This window comes from Phalacrocorax aristotelis, chromosome 23, assembly GCF_949628215.1.
Source record: "Phalacrocorax aristotelis chromosome 23, bGulAri2.1, whole genome shotgun sequence".
NCBI lineage: Eukaryota > Metazoa > Chordata > Aves > Suliformes > Phalacrocoracidae > Phalacrocorax > Phalacrocorax aristotelis.
The window spans coordinates 6932310-6954344 of record NC_134298.1 but is presented as its reverse complement, the minus strand read 5'-3'; the positions used below and the strand labels follow the sequence as shown (position 1 = coordinate 6954344).

The window sequence follows — 22035 nt, the reverse complement described above, 5'->3', positions numbered from 1 at the left end:
GAGATCTAGAGACTGAGAATTTATCTCAAGTGAAAACCGGTACGAAACCACCCGTAGGATCAGGAAAGCCCAAACCCAGCTGACAGGATCCATCAGCAGGGTAGAATGAGAGCTCCTTGTTTTCTAATTTGACGAGGAACATGTGTTTAATGTTTGCACAGTAAAACCTCCACCCTTATTGGAAGCCATGCTTGTCACTATGATCAGAATATATTCTTATAGAATTAACAAGAGAAATAATCATGTGTAAGTACAGAAATACAAATATATAAACATATGCATATAAATATATGAGCAGATAAAGAGTACAAATACAAATAAGCTCTCCAAATGTTTTACAGACATGAACAGAATAAAACAGCTCATCTCCCTCTGTGCTATGAAACCCATCTACTCCACCCTCCTACCAAGTCTGGGAATCTTTTCTGAGTAGGAATTTTCCATATGGCCTATGGGAAAATGCCCCCTGAGCAGCTCTGGCCTCCTCCTGCAGCATGAATCATTGCAGAGCTGCAGCTGACACTGCAAACACTCAACAGGTACTTGGTTCCTCTGAAGCCTGGGACGGGTTTAGCCTATTTGGTTTTGGCAGTGGCCTCTCAGTTGCTTATTGCTGCTGCCTGCAGAAACCTGACCTCTCGTCAGTTAGACGTTTGACTCTTAATAGTTTCCAGCCCCATCATACCTCACTGAGATTTACCAACCGGATAACAGGTTAAAGGAAGTGTTAAAATATACCCAGTGACTTGTCTTTCGCTTATCAAGGCTTGGTATCCTAACTGATCCTTTCTTCCCATGCAATTTTTAATCATGCTATAAGAAAATCTATTTTATTCTCCTGTCTCAGGTACTTTACTCCCCAGTGTGCATTATCATTATAGTTCTGGACTGATAGAGAAGTCAAGAGTTTAAAGCTATTTATGTTTCTAGGGAAACAGAGACAACGATGAGGTATTTCCAAAAGGACACACCACATCCGGTTTCAAGTATTTGCCAAGTGTTTGCACTGCTCCCAGTCATTTATGTGTTTGAGTTCTTAATGATCTTTTATGTGTTTTCCTCATACTAATCTATCGAATATTATATAAATGAAAAACTGAGAAATAAACTTGTATATCCCAGCATCACTGAAGAAGCCTGGAGCTGAAAAGGAATCCCTGGCTTTCAGGTTCAGTCCAAATGACTGAAACGTCGATTCTTTTCTGTGTGAAAGAACTAGACCCTGGATAAAAATGAATTGTCCTGTGTCTTACTCCCGTAATTTATTTTAAAACTGAACCTTATTTCTCATCTCTTTCAATGTAGAAATTGGGGCACCCATGTGCACTTCTCTTCACCAAACACATTGCCTCTACTTTGCAAAAACAGTAATTTTGAGGAAGGTAACAGTGTTGCTCTCTGCTCTTCTCTACCCTCTTTTTAAACTGGTAACAGCTGTGTGTGCATGTGCTAGGACCTGCCTTTCCAGCACGTAAACACTCTTGTCTTTCAATCTCTTGGCACATTCTGTGAGTATGTGGCAATACAAGGTTTGTGAGGATTAAAAAAAAGATTAATGATGGGATATAAAAGCAAGAAAGCTAAGAATTGTATCTTAGGCAGATACAATCAACACAGTAATTTCAGTACCAGCAGCAGATCAGTTCTTGTTATTGTTGGTTCTTCCCACAAGGAAGTTTAAAGAAAAAAACCAGATCATTTTATTTTTGAATTAAAGAGATTCAAACATTTCCTGCCTATGAGCTTCACCAGGAGAGAAAAGCATACAAAGGTGTGATTTTAAGAGGGCCTATGACATGATCAATAGAGTGCGGTGGCCAACACTTTCCTGAGCGAGAGGAGAGACGAAGACCAAAAACATGCATACAAAAGAGTCAAGAAGCACATTTTCTCGATGGAAGCAGAGGTAGAAAGGAAGAATTATCAGAAGGGACGAACACTCAAATTCAGAATAATAACCTGGCTTTCCCCATTCATCCGTGGAAGCATCTGTGCAACTGCAGGCACCAGTAACAGAGGTTAAAATGTTCCCAGAGGTCATTCAATTGTAATCGCATTAGCAACCCTGCAAGCAAATTTAGCAGGATGAGAGGGGTGAAGTATATGCCAGTATCACTCAGGGGCAGTAAAAAATGGTTTACAAGACAATTAATAAAAATGCCCTGAAACAAAATGAACAGTTTTATAAAGCAGTAGTGACTGGTAGTGCAGAGCAGATGAAGGTGAAGTAGAGCCACGTCTCAGCCGGGAGCTTGGGCGTGGGTGCTCCCGCCAGTCTGTCGGATAACCTCACGCTACTGAATGTGTCTCCCTTATCCTCAGATAAGTTGCAGATAAAGGAAATTCCCTTTGTTGACCATTCCTTATATTTCCTTTAAAAAGCTTGAAAAGCTGACCCTACAATACATTATGGTTATTGTAGTGGGAGAAAAGACCTATGCAGAATGATAAAAGCACCTCCTTTCTTGAGCAAACACTTTGCCACACGGAAGGCTTTCCCAAGCGTTTAAGTACATGTTATCACCTTACCAAAAACAAACACGCGCAGCCACTGAGGGAAGAGAGAGGTGTAAAATCAAAAGAAAATCAAAACCTTTCTGGAAATTTAGAATGCAGTTTTAATAAAAATGCTGCATGAGGGACTGATTTGCTACTAGAAGCTTACGATGTATCTGGTGGTATAAACAAGATTAAATAGTTAATCCATTTGAAAGTGCTCCCAAGCTTTTCCTCCCCTGACACTTTCAGATGTACTTCCAAACTGCCATGAAGAAATGAAGAATTGCAATTCATCCTTTGGGCAATATTTCCCGTATGCTGAAGCAAACCCAACCTGCCTGCAGCACGTTATCAATATGCTAATGGTATAACGTATGAGGATTGCTGCTTTTACTCAGGGTGTCAGAGGGAACACAGAGGCCTTCCAGACCCCAATTTACATTAACTGGGTCATAAAATATTATGCAGCATCATAAATGTGCATTTTGTTTTGCTAAGCCCCCAAAGACACCGCTTTGAGGACCTGACGTGGGAGTCTAGGGAACGAGTAAGGAGTACCTAGAGGGAAGGATGTTCCCCTCTCCTTGCAGCAGGAGACAAATCAGAATGCATCGGTACTTGTTCTCCTTTAAGCTTCTTGCATTTCTGTTCAGTGAAGAAAAACGCATGGACTTACGTTCTTTATGCTGTAACTGTGGACTTCAATGTTTAACAATAAAATAAGTGCTCTTCTGTAGCTTTCCTTTTGTCTGCAGGCAGACAGTAACTTTCTGATACTATTATTTCACCTACCCGTAGGACTTGGAACAGTTACCTGCTGGGCAGGTTTTTCCTGCCCAGGGCTGAACAGGACATTCAGATCTACAGAAGGAATGACCAGCCTGCCTTTGGCAGGCAGAAGCGTCCTCCCTATCTCCTAGGAAAAGCTGTTCAGTTTTACTGTGCAAGTTGGAGAGCTGTGTGAACGCAGCAGTCTCTACAGAAAGAAAAGAACTCGGCTGTGCTGCCCCTAGGCTGCAGCATCCCAGTCAGGTCATGTATGGTACACGTATGTTGTATATATCGGGTGATATATTCTGTACGTGAGCCACTGCAGAATTCCTCTTCCCGATACAGCCGCACAATTAGGCACAGACCATGGGGCTGTTGATACAGGTGTCTTGGCCAGCTTCCAGCTTGTCTGTTTGTTCCCTCACCCTTCCTGTGTTTACCCTGCAGTTTGACTTTTCCCTCTGTACAAAGGGAGCACAGCACTAATGTGTGGTCTAAAATACCTGATCCATTTTTTATTGGTGTAGAAAGACTAGACAGAGCATGCATTGCATTTGGCTTATCTTTAATTCTTTATTTCGATATTAAATGGTTTTCTCATTGAAACATCACAGCATGCGTCTTGCGCTCTAAAGGTTCTGTTTAGTGGAAGCACTTGTAGGTGGCGGAATTTCTGCCCAGGCCTGGTTGCTCCCTGAAAGCTGCAGATGCTGGCACACCGGCTTACGCCCTCTTTCTTTAAAGCGTTTCTCCTGGGGAGTCCTGGAAGTTTGGAGGGTGCGAGGGGTGGAAAGTGAAAGAGTGGAAGACAAGATGCAAGTATCGTTCGTATGTTATGGGCACTCATGGAGGAGCTCAGAGTAACTAAAGCAACATTCCTTTTGAAAATGCATTTTAGATAAGAGAGGACTTAACATTTTAGAAATACCATTTTCATTAATCTCAAAGACTAGAAGGCTAAGTGATTACATTTCTTCTGTTTCCTTCTCTCTTTCAGTAGCAATGAAAGGACTAAATGTATAATCGGGTACTTGTTTCTGTTGTTGCTCGCTCCCCGCGTACTCAGGAAATTTTAATGCTTATCTCTGCTACAGATACAGCTACAGTTCCTTGAAAAGGATGCTTTTTTCTGTAGAAAACCTGACTCTTTCAGACAAGACATGCTTTCTGTCAGCCCCTCTCTTCTACTGTCAGCCCAAAGAGGAACTGAGAGCAAAGAAAGACTGGCAATGCTACTTCTGAAAGAAGGATTTTTCTTTCAAGGAAAGTAAAGGAAGGAGGAAAACAGAGGGGTAGGAACCTGTTTTGTCAAGGTCCACCCATATTGATCACCATTTGGGCTGCTTTCAAGCTCTGTTATCACTCTACCAATTACTAACTTAATCATGCTGTATTAAAACTCTTTCCTGGGAAAGGTGTCACGTGACTTCGCTGCGGACGCAGCGCTGGCAGCAGCAGGGCTGTGCCCTCCCAGCCCTTTTGTTTCCATATAGGTAAACTGTAAGTAGATTTATAACGCTCCCCTCAGCTGGGTGACGCCTGCTCCGAATCCCACCTTTTCCTTCAAGAGGCAACGGTCAGGGGGAGGGAGTCAGCTCCCGCGCGTGAAGGTATCTGGGAGAGAAACAGCCCACTTCATAGCAACTGACCAATAAGAGGAATTGTCGTGTTGGCAGAAGGCTTAAGGCTGATAAATTCCACGGGTCTCAGATAACATGCTCTGGAGACAACTCCCATTGTCACAGGCATAAAAGAGGTGGGTGGGGGAGAGGAGAACACACTCCTGCCGAGGGACCACAAACTGCGTGAGCTGCAGCTTAGGTCAGGCCCTTGGCATTTCCTACCATGGCCAGTTACAGCTTCAGGCAAGTCACCTCTTCTGTGGCAGGGGGACCTGGTGGCTCCTCGGTCCGTTTTAGTGGAGGGTCCTTCAGGGCTCCAAGCATCCACGGGGGATCTGGTGGCAGGGGTGTGTCAGTCTCCTCTGCTAGGTTCATCTCTTCTGGCCTAGGAAGTGGCCTGGGTGATGGATATGGAAGTAGTTTTAGCAGCAGCTACAGTAGTGGTTATGGTGGTGGTTTGGGAAGCGGTGATGGCCTCCTCTCAGGAAACGAAAAAGCAACTATGCAAAGCCTGAACGAACGCCTGGCATCCTACCTGGACAAAGTGCGTGCGCTGGAACAGGCAAACTCTGACCTTGAAACTAAAATCCGAGACTGGTATCAAAAACGAGGACCAGGCCCAGCTCGGGACTACAGTTCTTATTACAAGACTATCGAAGACCTTCGAGACCAGGTTGGTGCTAATATTCATTAAAAATCATCTTAGATTTGCACTTAAGAAAGAAGCATAAAAACCTAAAGAGAAACTTTGCTACAAAAACGCCCAGAAGGCATTGCAGTTCGTGAAAAGGAGAGGATGATGGAATGAATATGTAATGATTGGGTGGGGTGGATAAAGCAAATTGTCAGTATGGAATTAATTACTTTTAAAAATGTTAGCTAAGAGAATGTATAAAACAGTCAGTCTGAGATGCCTCAGTACTTAAAGCTCTGATAATGCTTGCTTTTAACAAAGCATATATATACACATACACAGGCACACACACACACACACACACACATATATACACACACACGCTGGTCATATACACAGGTATGACCAGTTAATATATATAACCATATATATCCTGACAAATATAAAGAGATCCAAACAATGACCTGCCTATCTCTGTAGTCTGTTACCTGCCATACAACTTGAAAACCTTCAGAGGCACATACACACTGCTTTAAGGGTAAAAATAAAAATGGGTTAAGTACAGTTTTGTAAATGTGAAGATAGCAGCTCAAGATTTCATCACCATACATTTATTTTTCTTTCACATTTCACTGACTTAAGCTTGGAATTTAAATAAAAGCACGGAACCATTTGGCTTATGGAAAGAGGAAGTAGCAGACATGAAGTAATCAATCCCATATATAAATGCAGGATTTGCCCCAACAGCCCATGGGTACCTGATAACAGATTACTCTGAGATGATACACACCCTGGAAAACATAGGTACTAGCTGATTAAACTATGTAAATAAATGAAAGAAAACTTGAGGTTTAGTTTTCTCTGTTCAGCTTGGAGTTCATGACCGCTCCCACGCAGTTCGCTTTCTCCTCGCTTCAACCATTCACGTTCTCTATTGATCTCAAAAGCTGAGCTCCAGTAAAGGCAGAACTGGCAATTAGATTTTCTCCTTTTACTATTCTTTTCCCTCCTGTCTTTTACTCCCCTTAGCTAGGGGAGAGAAAATGTTCCAGCTGTTTATGTGGATGAACTTTTGAGTTTTAAAAGTGGCAGGCAAAAGAGACAGGCTTTCTAGGTAAAAACTGACAGGGATTACTTCTGAATAAACAGCATTTCCTTTAGGAGCTTTCATGATGCATTAGAAGAATGAATAAACACTATCCTAGATATTCCAGGGAATAAAAATGCACTCAAAGACTATACAAATGCAGTATGAACCCCTATTATTTACAAAACACAAACATGTCATTTATTTCAATATCATTCAGGCCTTGAGATCACTTCCCACTGTTAAGAAAATGCGTAATGAGAAGAAATCCTGCCAAGAGGGGTCTGCAGACTTTGCACCTCTCCGGAAATAGGTTTCTTGCCTCAGCCCTAACACATCCCCTCCCCCTGGCTCACCAAAGTCCTCTCCCTCCAAGACAGCACGTAGTTCTGTCTCACTGTGGGAGTTCTAGTTAAAAGCCACTTCATATGCCAGATGAGAGTAAGAGGGCAGACAATCATGGCAAAAGCACTGTGATAAATCTGTGCTACCTATTTGCTACAGATCATTGATACTTTCCTACTGAGACCAAATAAAATACACTTTTATTTGATGTAGCTACAGATGAACTAGAATCTTAACTCTTTTATCTTCAGATCAGAAAAGAAGATAACATAGTTGTGTCAGCCTCAGCAATGAATTCTCCTTGTTTGCAGATCCTTGATGCCACTATCAACAACTCGAAGATTGTCTTGCAGATCGACAATGCCAGGCTGGCTGCTGACGACTTCAAAACCAAGTGAGTAATTTCTGAAAAGAAAGAGTCTCTTGAGCAGGCAAAAATCCTTGTGGAGCCAAAGAGCAGTGGCTGTGAAAAAAGAAAGGAACACCTATAAAATCTCTGTATGAACACTAGTTTGATCCTCTCATTGCAGCTCAGCCCTTTATGTATTTGCTGAAAGCGCCATCTGCACCATGGGAAATTTTATATCATGTAAAATATGTGAGGAAAAGTTTAATGCCAGACACGGTTGCTACATCATAAATCCTACAGAAACAGACACATTTATAGCAAATGATGTGTTTCATGGTGGGCTGGCTTCATCAGCTAACCTGAATAGTTTTGTTTTGCTTTTTTAAGGTTTGAAACCGAGCAAGCTCTTCGCATGAGCGTGGAGGCTGACATCAATGGCCTGCGCAGGGTCCTGGATGATCTCACCCTAGCTCGAACGGACCTGGAGCTGCAGATTGAAAGCTTAAAGGAGGAGCTGGCTTTCCTAAAGAAAAACCATGAGGAGGTAAAAAAACCCCAAGAAACAGGTTTGAAAGTGACATTAGTAGAACAGTGTGTGGAAATGTGGTGTACCTCAGGACTGCCCTGGGCTCTCCAACAGTGAGGAAAAGATTTCTGTGCAGACAGCAAGCTAAAGATACCCCCTGACAGTATTTAAGGGGAGTCAGTCAGACCTTAGCTCTTGAAGAAAGAATGGAAGGTTCATAATGTTTTCAGTTTATGATTGTACCCACTTTTGCCTTCCTCTGCCATGTCCACACAGGAAATGAGTGCCCTGGGAGGGCAAGTAGCTGGCCAGGTCAGTGTTGAACTGGACTCTGCTCCAGGCATCGACCTCTCCAAGATCCTGGCTGATATGAGAGACCAGTATGAACAAATGGCTGAGAAGAACAGGAAGGATGCTGAGGCCTGGTTCCATAGCAAGGTAGAAAAAACTCCATATTGTACAAACACTAACCAAAACAATCCATGAAAGAAACAAAATCATTATTAAAACACACGGAAAACTGCTGTGAAAGCCTCACTCGGAGGCTCCATACGTCTCATGTCATGTTTTCCCTGTTTCAGACCGAAGAGCTGAACCGTGAAGTAGCTGTCAATACTGAACAACTGCAGAGCAGCAAGTCCGAAGTCACTGACCTGAGACGCACCTTACAAGGGCTGGAGATAGAACTGCAGTCCCAGCTCAGCATGGTACGTTAAAATGTGCACTGTGAGAGCCCCCTGCCCCGCTGAGGCGGGTGCATATTCCCCTCCCGACATGGAGTCCTGCATCCGGCAGCAACCTTTCTGTGGTTTCCCCTCCAACCTCTGTGCTCTCAGAAAGCTGCGCTGGAAGGCACCCTGGCAGACACGGAAGGGCGCTATAGTGCCCAGCTGGCGCAGATCCAGGACCTGATCAGCAGCATCGAGGCGCAGCTGGCTGAGCTCCGAGCTGATATGGAGCGCCAGAACAGCGAATACAAGATCCTCATGGATATCAAGACTCGACTGGAGCAAGAGATCACTACTTACCGACAACTGCTGGAAGGCCAGGAGTCCCAGTAAGTAACTCTGCCCCCTGCAGAAAACCTTTTTGCTTGCCCTCATGAAGCTTGACAATGCCACGGCCCTCACCTGCCACAGCACCACAGTAAACACAACTTCAAATACTCCTGGGGTTCTAAAATTTTTAACAAATTAATTTTCTGGACCATGGTGGAGCTAGAAATGTTACAATTCCCATTCAGTTTGAGTACCTCAAAGAGTTTCTAAACAAAAAGGCAAACTGGCCAGCAGTACAAGAGATTAAATGCAACTAAGAGTTAAAGTGGTAACTAATCGTTAGTTGCTCGACATTTGGGAAACATAGCGCAGTTAGTCATGTTTTATAGAATACAAGGATTAACACCAAATTCCCACAAACTTCCTGTTACCAGATAAATAGCTCTTGCCTCATAGGAATCAGTGTAGAAAAAAATATTCTGAAGAGGAGTGAAGGCAGACGAGGTAGCTGTTTTCAGACAGCCACTGAGTGGACCTCCCACATGGGAGCATAGCTATCTGTCATTTTACATATAGCCTCAAGGAGGAAAATATCTCATAGCCTGGAACAAAAAAATGAGGTAGGATTTGAAAGGCTTTGATTTCCTCTATTCCTTCTTTTCCATAATTGTCTTTTCCTACAACAATTCCCTCTCCTGAGCTGAGAGGGAAAGCAAGGAGATGACCGCCTCTTCTCCAACTATATACAAAATGCACCTGATAGAGAATTTGCTTTCATGCATCCTCATCTCAGGCAGCATTTGGTGTGTTACCTCTCCTTTCAACTGTTATCTCTTTGTTCTACAGGATGTTTGGCTCCCTTTCTGGAACTGCTGGTAAGAATTCTTGCTCTTTCAGGAAACCTTTAGAATTCAGAGAATTTTTATTTTCTAAAAGGAAATATATGTACGTTTATGGTAGTTGTGCCCGCTTGAGAGACTGGGCTGCTGCATGGATTTGTGCGACAGAAAAAAAATCTAACAAGTAACAAATGATGACTCTGGCTAGAATTGAACAAATTTCAGTCATTAAAAGATGTTAGACATCAGAAAAAAATCTCAGGCTATGCTACTGTAAAGGCTAAGTAAAGCACAAAATGCTTAATCATTTCCCGAGATGAAAGGATACAAGAAATTTAAGCATGGCCAGCTCAGGGGAATTGTATGAACACGCCAGTAAAACTTGCCTTGAGCTTTTAAAGGTCAGCTGCATTGTAAAAGGGATGTATGATTCAAATCAATGCTATGAAGAAGAAAACTTCTGAGAGAAGGGAATGAGAGATGAGACACAGGCGAAGCTCAGTGCCCACTGCAGAGTGGTCTCGTGTGTGTTAGGCTTAAGCAATTGCTGTTCTTTCTCTCCATATCATTGTAGACAAAAGAGACAAGCTGGCGGATGGAAAATAGGACTGAAAGTCCTTCAAATGTCCTCTTCAAAATGAGAAAAAGCAGACAACGTGCGGGAACTGAAACGAGAAGAATCACTCTAAACTGCTGGAAATTACTTTCTTAAAGCACAGAAAATTCTTGGCTACACAAGGTTTAGGTAGATTTATCCATTTAGTGGTGTCTAATTTGCAAACTGGGTTAGCTTTTCAATTCTTACTAGTTCTTTCATGTACTGAATTGCTGTATCTACTCCAATAAAGATGATCCTCTTCTTGCAATCCTAGCTTCTCTAGTGTTATTGTGCTATTGTTACTGAAGTTTGGCTTTAGTCAGGCAGGGAGTGGCTGGCCAGCCTCCCCGACAGGTTAATGCTCACAGTGGCTGTGGGTGGGTGGCTTGAGCCCCATCCCTGATTTCTTCTAGCTCCTTTGCTGGCAGGAGCTCTGAATACGGAGGCAGCAGCATCCTCGGCTCCTCAGAGTGGGGAATACAAGCAGGACTTACGTTTCTAACTACAACGCTCTGCACTCTGAAGAGCAGCAACAGTGAGAAGTTACGTGATTCCAGTAAGAAGCAAGAGCAGGGAGACATTTCGTTAGGGTAAAATATAAAGCTGTCAAAATGGCTTGAAGATAACTCCTACAGAAACAAGTAGGAGTAAGAAACAGGTGTGAGATTTCTTCACTCACTTTCCCAGTTCATACAGAGGTAACAAGATTTAGCACCGATTTCAGCCACCTTCATCCTCATGCCATTGAAAGGATATTATCCTTGCTGAAATTCTAAATGTAATCCCTTTTAGTTCAGGCCCCCAGAAATCAGTAACTTCATGTCCAACCACCCCTCTGCAAGCTTTCAGCCAAGGAAATGTTTCAGGGTTTGTGCTAAAAAAGGTGATGGCTATAGCTCATGACATTCCCGCTTCCACTGCACTAGTTAGCTGGTCACTGTGGGTGACACTGAAGCGACAGTATGCCCAGACTGCAAGTACCCCGCTACTGCACTCCCGCAGAGTCGATCGTCCTGCAGCCTGTGTTTCAGGGACACCATCAAATCCTTCAGCACTTCTTTCCTTGGGCTTGGGAGGGAATAATTATTTCACCTTTGTTCATAAGCACATGTTCATAACAGATTAGCAGAGTGTTCACATAGCAAGCAGCACCCCGCAGCCATGGACCTCCTGTATCAAGGGTGGGCAATCCTCTCTGATTCCAGAGGCGCTGGTGCTTGGGTTTGGTTCAGCAGTGACTCAGGTGAGCCATCAACATCAGTTGTCAGGTACCGGACACAGACAACCCCAGCTTAGCTACTGGAAATGCAGCATGACGGCATTAGGCAGTGCCTTCACTATGACAGGAAAGAAAAACAGTCATGAAAAGTAAGAATCAGCAAAGAGATACAGAGACGAGGACGAGGTGGGAGGAACCGGGGCCCAAGGTGCTCTAGTGGAAACAAGGCAGAATCGGAAGGGAGCAGTGGCAGGAAAAGCACTGGCACACACGGGACGCACGTGGCTCCTCAGTAGCTCACCCGTTCACACGGTGTCCGCTTTCGGAAGAGCGAGGAGAAGAAAGCTCTTGTGCATTAAATGCTTCAGTACAGGCTGTTCCTGAGGGCTGACACACTTCCTAATAAACGCTTTATACCAAATTTATTCCCTACAACAGTTAGACCTGGAAACCTTCCCAGAGGAAAGAACAAACAACTCTGGGTCTGTTTTTCAATCTTAGCAAACCCCACTCCCTGAGAGCAAGTTCTTGTGACGAAACCAGCCAGAGTATGAGATTGCTGGTGCAGATTTCTTGTGTTGTAGAGCTGCAAATGTGAAACTCTGACAGAAATTCTCGTGCTCCAAGAACGCAAACTCTAAGTTACATGGACACTTTGCAAATGTGTACTTTGACCACAAAGTTTTAGTTTCAAAGTTTCAAAGACTGAATTAAATGCATGTTTAGGGGAAAAAAATACTTTTAAAAGGTTAACAGTTTAAAAGTGTTTAAGAGGTTAAAAGTGCCAAAGTTTAATGAATTCATAAACCCTGATAAAAAAGGCTGGAGGCTTCAGAGGCTTGAAAGAATCTTGAAAAGGCTAGAATTCTTGTTTTTATAGCCTAGTTTGAATTTTAGTTTATGATGTTATTGATTTTGTCCCATATTTGTAGGGCAATGAAGGATTTCTGGCAAAATGTTTAATATGAAATCACTCAGAGACTATAATTTTAGAGTCTGGTTCAGGAAAAAAGTGTTTTCTAAAGGTATGCAACGTGTGAGCGAAGGTTTTATCAGCAAAGACTGAGACAATAAACAAGCTGCTTTTTGAACAGAATTGTGTCCTCCTGAAAGGAGAGGTGAAAGTGTGTCAGCTCCGCTAATCCCATAGCAGAAGTAATAAAGGAGTTTGCACAGCATAGGCATGTCAGGGAATGTCTTCCAGGAAAGCTCTGGGGAAGCACGACAAACCGAGGGGCTTCGCACCATAAGCGCAATGCTGAGCCCTGTGCGAAGGCTGAAGCTGTGTGTCACGGCACTAGATGAGAAACCTCAGAGCAAAGACAGTGAGAACAGAATAAAGGCATACGCTTGAAATAGCATTTGTTTTTACTTCAGCAGGTGATAGGCTTCAGTTTCCGTGTATTGACTATAAGGAGAAAATTTTGTAGATTGACATTCACATTCCAGCTGCAGATAAGAGCGAAATGAAGAATGCACAGAGCAACACAGATCCCTCCTGGTACGGAGGCAGCATGGATTTAAGATGTTCCTTTGAATTCCTGAGAGGTTATGGATCTGGAAGCATTCCAGACCTCATGAATTTAGAGAAATGTAACTGATTTTTTTTTTCAATGATAGAACATAGCTAAAATGCAGAAATAATAATTGAGGAGAAGAATCTGACTGTATGTAGAATTATACCTAGTTCTAGAACTGAGCTAAAGACAGATGGTTGTCACATACTTGTTCAGATTCAGATATGAAATTAGATTTGACAAAACACTTCAACTTCTGAATTTTTATTAATGAAATAATTTTTCACCAAAGCAAGCTTTGCCTTACATAGTCTATTATAAAATGATATGATGCATTTAGGTTTTGATATAGAAGTCTTCAACCTGGAGACAGTAATAAACCAACAATATCTATATAAATACTGTGAGTGAGTGAATTCTGAATACAGACGCATTTGCCAGCAGTCTGCTCTCAGTGGAGGGGTACAGACACATTTACCATCTCTCTCTCACCAGAAGAGCCAACGTTTATGAGTAAGCTCTCAAAAGTGAAGGTTTTTTTCTTCAAGAATGTGAATTGTGAAGCACAGCAACTGAAGCAAGTTGCAAATACATGATCCATAACCGACCACCTCCAGCCGCCACAGTGCTCCTCCGAGGCACCTTTCCTTGGGTTCTCCTTCAGTTTGAAAATACTACTGATAATTTCTAGTAAAATATTAGGAACTAGTTAGAAGTAGTTGTTTAATACGGAAGAGCAAATAGCACAGATGAAGGCAGGGATAAGCCTCAGGTCTGCAAAAGCTGCACTCTGCATTTACAAGCTTCTGACCAAGGGGGACACGCCCTCAGGGTCTGAGTTTGATGGTTAACAGAAAGTTGAAAAAGCCTCAGAAGCCACCACTATGGCCTTCTGGACTGTGTTATCGGACGTCATCTGTATTGGCTGCTTGATTTATTTTTATTTTTCCCAATGGTAAATATTCTGCAGGAAAGAAAAGGCTTTATATCTGCTACCTGGTTTTTATGAGTGTTCATCTGATAACAATCTAGAATAACACACAGGGCATGTTAAAAAGCAGCAAAGTGTATTTCACCAGCAAGCTTCCAAAGAAGTTATAAAGACTGAGTGAAAGAAGACTGGATGAAAAATCCCCAAAGTTTCCTGTTAAAGTTTATGGTGTTTTCTAGAAGTGATTTTGCTAGATTTTTTTTTTTTTAAATGGAATTTGATCTTGCTTATTGTGGGATCACTCAGAGTTAAACAGACCCTAGCACCATGCACGCCTCAGGATATTTACGTTACAGGGGTCTTAAAGAAACTTTTTTATCTTTAGGAGACTTTGTCTAAACTTGTTTCTTCAGATACTAACTCGTGGAGATACGCAGATCTGGCAAGCTATGCCGAATCATTAATCTGCCCAACAGCAAAACTGAACTGCTGTGGCAATGCTCCAGGTTCAGTTTGAAACATGTTTCCACAACTGTGAAACATCCTGTCTTTTCTGATCAGCTGAAGAATGAGTGGACATAACCAGGCTGTTAAGCTGCGTATCACAGCTAGATTTTTGATGGTTCTTTCCTCCCAAGTACACACCTTTCCTAGTAAAAAGGCTGTGCATTGCCCTGAGGCTGCATTAAAGTCTCAGCTGTAAATTTCAGAAAACCCCTCAGTTTATTCCAGCAACTGGCTGGAAATCTCAGCTTATCTGAAATCGCCCAGCCTGAATTCTAAGGTCATCTTCCATTGATAGGTACCGCCAAAAACTGCTAAAAACAACACTCTCCTTATTAGGCTGTTAGCAAACATATAATTTTTCTTCCTTTCTTTCAAAGTTTTATTTTAAAATCATTTTGGTGGTTCTGAACTAGAGATGGAGAAAGTTCCACCTTCACTTCGTCCCTGCTTTTCTCCCTCCTCTCACCCCTCAGTTTCCTTAAGCCATCATGCGCCTCAGTCCACTTTACCCTCTCAACGTGCCCCTTCTACCCTGGTCACTCAGTGGTCAAGTATTTCTTCAACTGCAACTTCTGGCTTTCATCCGAAGAATGTCACCTTGCTCTGCAAAGAGAACTGGGCTCTTTCTTCAGGCTCCACACTGTTGCCATACTCTCTGCACACACATTATCCCTGCGACACACCCAGCAGGGTAAACAAGCAGTTAATTCTTCCTTTCAAATCTCCCAGATCTGGTTTCCCAGAATTATGCAGTATTGAACAAGAGCTGTATTACTGAATCGCTGCCTTTTGAATTTCACTGGCAAATTTTGAAAAATACTAGCGTTTCAGACTCCCTCCTTGATGAGGATTAAGATGACTCTTCTAAGTGCTTCTCAAATCCTGTTTTCAAGAATTACTTCATTTCATAGTGCATATTGGCGTTAAACGCATGAATTGCTGTCAGAACAGTTTCATCTTATACCCAATATGTTTACGTTTTCCAAAAGTAACAGGAACCGAGTCCTCCCACATTTCTTCTTTTAATTGAATTATTTTGGTCTTGTACTACCTTTCATGACTATTTCACACGCGTTAGGAAATCAGCTATGCCAGTTCTTCCTTGTACACTGATGGATGCTGATGACTCCTTGTGCGGTGCTGTGATGACATGCTTTTGTACTAAAAAATCAGACTCCAAAATCTAAACTATAGTTCCAAGCAAAGAACAGGAATATGAACATATCCATTTCAATTCCAAATTTTTAATGGGAAAAATATGAATAGAAAAGAAGAAATGATGGTGAGATGAACACATGATTGCACATTTTTCAACGAAAGGAGAATTTTACTTAAACTTCACTTTTAGAAAAAGTTGGTGTTCTTAAAAAAAACATGGAGATTGTTGTAAATGGATAAGTGGGTGTGGCTGAACTCACTTTGTTTTTCCATTCTACAATGTCAGAGAAGTAAACTCCAAGTTTCAGAACTATAGCCTGAAGAAAAAACACTCATCTGAATCATCCCTTTTGTTTAATTAAAAAAGAAACCCCAAGCCCTAGCCCCTGCGATGCACAGCCAGCACTCTTCATGAGGAATGTCATCATAATTGGCCTCACCTCTAGGGAGGAGAATTTTTGGAGGAAGGGCTGCAGGTTGGGTTTGTCTCCTAACACCCTATCTTGAGGATATAAAAGAAGCACCAGGGCAGCGAAGGCACATACTTTCCTCCTCTCTGCCAAGCCGAATAACTGACATTAGCACCTTCTTGTGCTGCAGCTATGACGACTTCCTTCCTGCAGAGCTCTTCTTCTACCTATGGTGGTAGCTTTGTGGGTGGTGGGAACAGCAGCTCGCGCCTTTCCTCCATCCGAGCAGGAGGAACCTGCCGAGCTCCAAGCATACACGGAGGATCTGGTGGCAGGGGTGTCTCCATCTCTTCAGCTAGGTATGTCTCCTCTGCAGGAGGTGGATATGGTGGTGGCTTGTATTCTGGGCTTGGCAGTGGTTATGGAGGAGGCTACTGTGGCTTTGGTGGAGGCTCTGGCTTTGGTGCAGGCTCTGGCTTTGGTGGAGGTGCTGGCTTTGGTGGAGGAGCCAGCTTTGGCTTTGGTGGAGGCTTTGAAGTTGGTGGTGGCTTAGGTGGTGGTGATGGCCTTCTCTCTGGGAATGAAAAGATAACTATGCAGAATCTGAATGACCGTCTGGCTTCGTACCTGGACAAGGTACGAGCACTGGAAGAGGCAAATTTGGATTTAGAAGTTAAAATCCGAGACTGGTATCAGAAGCAAGCTCCCACCAGCCCAGCCCAGGACTACAGTAACTATTACAAGATAATTGAAGATCTCCGAGACAAGGTATGACATTCACATGTAGGGAAGTTATAAGAATGCATTACAATGGTGGAACTGCAGATTCCATTTCTTTAAAATAAACTAAAATAATTACAAAGTAAATATTGAAATCCCCAAACCCAAATATATTGTGGTTATGAGCATTCTAGCAGGAAAGAGTAGCTTTTTCTTATTTTAAAAAGCAAATATGCTACCCTGAAAAATGCGACGTTTGTTGAAATTAAAATGAGTGCACTAAAATAAGCAAAATATGGCAAGATGTGTTTAGAATTATCAGGATATTTATTCAGTAACCAACTAGTAAAGAATGTGATAGGTAGGCCTCAAAGGCTGAAAAAACCAATTCTCCTAGCTCCAGATAAGATCAGGTGTTGCCCAAGTGTACTTTCTAATTACATTTCTAATTTGTTTTACACACAGGTATCTCAGCTCTCTGGTTTGCACACGGCATGTGGAAAAGAGCTTAGTGTTTGGGGGTTTTCTCTACAGAAGCTGTAAGAATTACAGTGTGCCCAAAGAGCAACTAAACAAATTGAAATGGCTGTTGCAATCCAAAAAGCTTGTTTAGCCAGTGACATCACAACAGTGGTCCATTTTTCCTACCTGCTTTGATGGCTTACAGCCTCAGTAGCTACCGCTATGTACTCAGGACCATGACATTTCACCGTTAGTCACAGGAATCTTTTTCTGTGTTTCTTAATTGCCAGATCCTTGCAGCTACTATTGACAATTCCAGAGTCATTCTGGAGATCGACAATGCCAGGCTGGCTGCAGACGACTTCAGACTGAAGTAAGTTTACCTGGAGCACATTTGTCTTCTCTCTCTTTGTCTCTCTCTCTCAAAACAGTTTTCTGAACTTTAGTATTAATTTTTATCTAGAAAATAAAGTTCTTCGGTCACTGAAGGACACATTTCAAAATTATGGATAGGTATTTTTCCTTGGTAGCTTCTGATGAAAAAAACCCTGGCAAACCAAATCAATGTGATGAAGGATGGTTTGGAATATGAACCTGATAGAACACAGTAGCCAGATCACTGAGCTGTTTACGTAATAAATTATAGTTCATGCCTTAATTTTTCAGTGATGCTTTTAACCATTTTTACTAGCCTAAATTACAGCAGAAAAGATGACAGGAATAGGTTGGGATTTTCACTTCAAAGGAACAGAGTGGCGTGAAGAGATCGCTGTTCAGTTGCAATAGTTGTCTCTCAAAGAATCTGAAATTCAGAAAAGAAAGACAAAGAGTAATTTGGGGCTTATTCGGCTCATGGTCTCACCAGCGCATCGGGCACTGCTGGAAGGATGATAAAGGCACTTGTGCAACTGATTTATCTTGCAGTGATGTACCTGCAGGTTTGTATTCTCTCCTCTAGTCTCCTAGGCAGAACGGGCAATTGGTGCTTGTCTTCACACCAAATTTGAGAGGACGCTGCAAATGGGCTGTCCTGTGCGACAACTTTTCTATCGACGTTGATAATCATTCTTAGGTTCTGCAAAGTGAAGTGTCCTCAAGAATACAATCAGATGGCAACACATGTACTTTCAAGTGCCATAGTAGGATCTCGGCAAAAAAGATCTTACTTCTTTTCAATATATATGTTTTCATTTATAGTCCACTGTTCCTCCTCCATTCAAAACAAAATTTCATAGTTTCACAGCTCTTCTGAACACAAACTTGTACACATTCCAGTGCTTGTTTCTTTTTTAAACTGCAGATATGAGAATGAGCTGTTCCTGCGCCAGAGCGTCGAGTCTGACATCAACGGCCTGCGCAGAGTCCTGGATGAGCTGACTCTGTCCAGAGCTGACCTGGAGATGCAGATTGAAACGCTAAAGGAGGAGCTGGCTTATCTAAAGAAGAACCATGAGGAGGTGAGAGTCCGTAACAGTGCAGAGAGGAAATTGCTTCCCTTTGGAATTTATGCCTCTGGGGTGGGGAGGGGGAAATCCAAACAGAAAAACCAGAATGACAACATTACAGCTGAGGGAAATTAAGAAAGAATCCCAAATGTGTCCCGAGAAGCATTTCTCTGATTCCAAACTGTCCAGACCTATTAGTTCCAGTTCAACATTCATAAGTGCATGACAGCTCACTGAGATAGCTGAGTAAAAGAAACATACATCTAAGTTACATGTAAGTGTGTGTGTGTTGTGTGAGTAGAAAAGCATGTGCGATGAGAGATAAGATTCAATAAATGTTTTTTGGTGTGTTCCACCTACGATACTTGGTAATAAAAGCACTGTGTACCACTGCATGGATCGCTGGCGGCAGAAAGTGTATGAAAAGAGAGAGCCTAATCTTTTTTGTGCCCTCTGCCTTCTGCCCATGCAGGAAATGAAAGAGTATTCAAATCAGCTAAGAGGAACAGTCAATGTGGAAATGGACGCGGCTCCTGGTGTCGACCTGACCAGAATTCTCTCTGAGATGAGGGAACAGTATGAAGCTCTGGCTGAGAAGAACCGTAAAGATGCTGAGGCCTGGTTCTTCACTCAGGTATAGTTATACCAATAAACAGCCAACAGATGCACTGCCTCATTATTGCTGCCCCAGCAGATGTGATGGGCCCTCCCTTTCTCAAAGGAGTTGAAAAATGTTTCATACAAGATGGATATGATTTTACAGTTGTTTTCTCCTTTCAGACTGAGGAGCTGAATCGTGAAGTAGCCACCCATACGCAAGAGATACAGACCAGCAAATCGGAGATCACAGAACTGAGGCGCACAGTCCAGGGCCTGGAGATTGAGCTCCAGTCACAGCTCAGCATGGTAGGGAGCTGTCCCAAGCACATCACAAGTCACTAGTACACTCTCCCCTTCCTCCCTCTTTATCTGGCCTCTCCGTAGACTCCCGCTCCGTGGGACAAACCCGCACGCTAACCTATTCTGACATTATTCTGCTTTAGAAAGCCGGACTGGAGGCCAACTTGCGAGATACAGAAGGACGATACTGCGCACAGCTGGCACAGATTCAGGCCCTCATCACCAGCGTTGAGGAGCAATTATGTGAACTTCGAAGTGACATGGAGCGTCAGAACCAGGAGTACAGAATGCTCATGGACATCAAAAGTCGTCTGGAGCAAGAAATCAGCACGTACCGCCAGTTGCTGGAGGGCCAGGACTCCCAGTATGTTACTATATACAAATCCTATGATGATTAGATAAGGTTAATAACATGACACATTGTAAAGCAGTAATTTGTGGTTGCTAAACTGACTCCAGATCACTAAATTACATTCACTGTATACTCAGCCTTTTGAGTACTGGCAAAACAGATGCCCGGCAGAATCCCAGGCGTGGAATAACTCAAGCTAAATCTCCCAATCAATTGTCCTGATAATTTGAAAATATAAATACAACCATTCTGACTCTCATGAATTATAGACGGCACCAGGCACATGTGTAAGACATACACATGTCTTACATAATCCTCTTGTAGCACTGGAATAATAGCCTTCAGCCTGAAATAACCTATAAAAACCTGTTCTCAGTATGTCTTTAGCTCTTGGTTTTCTACACTTGTGCATAGAGGTGAAACCATTCATCATCATCCACCAGTACTTCCAACCAGAAAAGAACTTGGTACAGACCACAGCTTATTTCAGTAAAATTTATATTTTAGTGCCCATTTCTCATATCTGATCTATACATGGAATTACTTTTGATTTCTGAGGAGGAATCAGCTCCCTGTACTGTTTCTAGATTATGACTTTTTGAGAAAAGAAGTCTATAGAGACATACCAGGACCAAGAACTGGTCTGACTGCTGTTCGCATTTCCTATCGAGCGCGTAGGAGTGCCTTCAAAGCTGAAGGCACCTTAACAATAACACTAGTAACAACACACCTGAGAAATGACCCATTGAAAGAAGCAGTGTGAAATCATGACCCGATATGGGTCAACAGTTTCAGTGGACAGGGTCAGTGATGGTCATTAATCAAAGATTTCTTCTTTTCTACAGGTTGTCAGGAGTGATCCCTAAGGATGGTAAGAAAAATTTTGATTTAGAGGGGCTGAAATGAATTGACAAAATGGGATTAAATGAACCTGTTGTTTTGCTTAGGATTTCTTCTTACTAACACAGATTACATTCTCTCCGCAATGACCACATTCTTTATCATTTAGGGACAAAAATATAATACTTTACCTTATTTTATGTGCACTTTTGAAACCAGTAGCTTGCCAAAATGATTGCATGAACTCCTCATGGGATTCTAAAATACCACCATCTCCCAAAGATTCCCAAGTTCCTCCGCTGTTTAACACAACATACAAGATCCATCCAAATCCAACACGTGATGTGCACTCTTAAGATTTACTGGATGTGGACCAGTAGGGAGAGAAGATAAGATATAAAGGCAGTTTCCCCTTTGATGTGTGAAACAGATCTTGTGAGAAAACAGAAAACCCTCACCGCACAGCTCTTCAGTCTGTCAGAAGGTCATTTTTTTCCCTAGCTGATTTTTTCTTATCTCCTACAACAGGATCTCTGAGCAGTGTAAGACTTCGCACGGGCATAGATGATGATGGAAAATCTACTTCTATCCATGAAAGGAGATTCTAACAAAGAAGTACTGAATCCCCTCTTGCATATGACACCACACAAAACCAGTGCAGCCTACACTTTAGCTAGTACTAAGAGAAATGTCCTTCTACTTTCGCCAAATCGCAAGAATGTAATCCAAGAATGTGCAACAGCTTGATGTCTTTCCTTGAATTTGCTCTCCTTTCGTACATGATCGCTTGGCTCTATGGGTCAGAGCTGACAAGCTGGTTTTCTCTCAGTAGCTCTATAGTTTCCTTGCAGAATAACCTACCTAATAAAGTTTCTGTTCTGCTTATGCAAATACATCCAGCCTAATGTCGTTTTTTTGAAGTCAGTACAGCATCGCCACACACATGATCGTCCACCTCCCTAACGCAGTGCTTCCTGTAACCCAAACAGAGGTGCTCAGTGGGTAACAACAGCAATAGCAATAACCACTTTAATAATGATAATAAAGATGATGACAAACGGACAGATATAAAGTGCCATTGATTCTCCCAGGAATCTGAAGCTAATAGTGGTAAAAAACTGGGAAGATAATGCAAAAAAACTGTAAGGTCTTTGTTCTGAATTCAGAGCGCACAACATGACTACAATTCATGCACAAATAAAATGCACCTCTGAAAAAAAGTAATGCTTTTCCAGATATATATTTATGTTCCTGCACTTCCTTCAGCAAAAAGGAAAATTCCCTTAGCTCTTGAGGAGGCACTAGG

The 22035-nt window shown here is 42.4% G+C and overlaps 2 protein-coding genes across 2 annotated transcripts; both read left to right on the top strand.

The window, feature by feature from the left end:
• Positions 1–3520: 3520 nt before the first annotated feature.
• LOC142067969 (keratin, type I cytoskeletal 19) lies at positions 3521–10536 on the top strand. Its single transcript, XM_075117028.1, has 8 exons — positions 3521–5565; positions 7270–7352; positions 7695–7851; positions 8110–8271; positions 8415–8540; positions 8670–8890; positions 9678–9706; positions 10245–10536. Exons 1-8 carry the CDS (start codon positions 5116–5118, stop codon positions 10274–10276), a joined length of 1260 nt encoding a protein of 419 aa, XP_074973129.1. The 5' UTR covers positions 3521–5115; the 3' UTR covers positions 10277–10536.
• A 2414-nt stretch (positions 10537–12950) lies between these two features.
• Positions 12951–21622, top strand: LOC142067968 (keratin, type I cytoskeletal 19-like). Its single transcript, XM_075117027.1, has 8 exons — positions 12951–16778; positions 17483–17565; positions 18493–18649; positions 19110–19271; positions 19418–19543; positions 19681–19901; positions 20735–20760; positions 21258–21622. Exons 1-8 carry the CDS (start codon positions 16203–16205, stop codon positions 21335–21337), a joined length of 1431 nt encoding a protein of 476 aa, XP_074973128.1. The 5' UTR covers positions 12951–16202; the 3' UTR covers positions 21338–21622.
• The last annotated feature ends 413 nt before the right edge of the window (positions 21623–22035 follow it).

Bases quoted from the DNA above. Each gene is read 5' to 3' on its own strand.
- LOC142067968 (XM_075117027.1), top strand. From the start codon at position 16,203: ATGACGACTTCCTTCCTGCAGAGCTCTTCTTCTACCTATGGTGGTAGC. The intron at 17,566-18,492 runs GTAAGTTTACCT...TTTAAACTGCAG, and splicing joins GCAGACGACTTCAGACTGAA to ATATGAGAATGAGCTGTTCC. The intron at 20,761-21,257 runs GTAAGAAAAATT...CTCCTACAACAG, and splicing joins AGGAGTGATCCCTAAGGATG to GATCTCTGAGCAGTGTAAGA.
- LOC142067969 (XM_075117028.1), top strand. From the start codon at position 5,116: ATGGCCAGTTACAGCTTCAGGCAAGTCACCTCTTCTGTGGCAGGGGGA. The intron at 7,353-7,694 runs GTGAGTAATTTC...TGCTTTTTTAAG, and splicing joins GCTGACGACTTCAAAACCAA to GTTTGAAACCGAGCAAGCTC. The intron at 9,707-10,244 runs GTAAGAATTCTT...ATATCATTGTAG, and splicing joins CTCCCTTTCTGGAACTGCTG to ACAAAAGAGACAAGCTGGCG.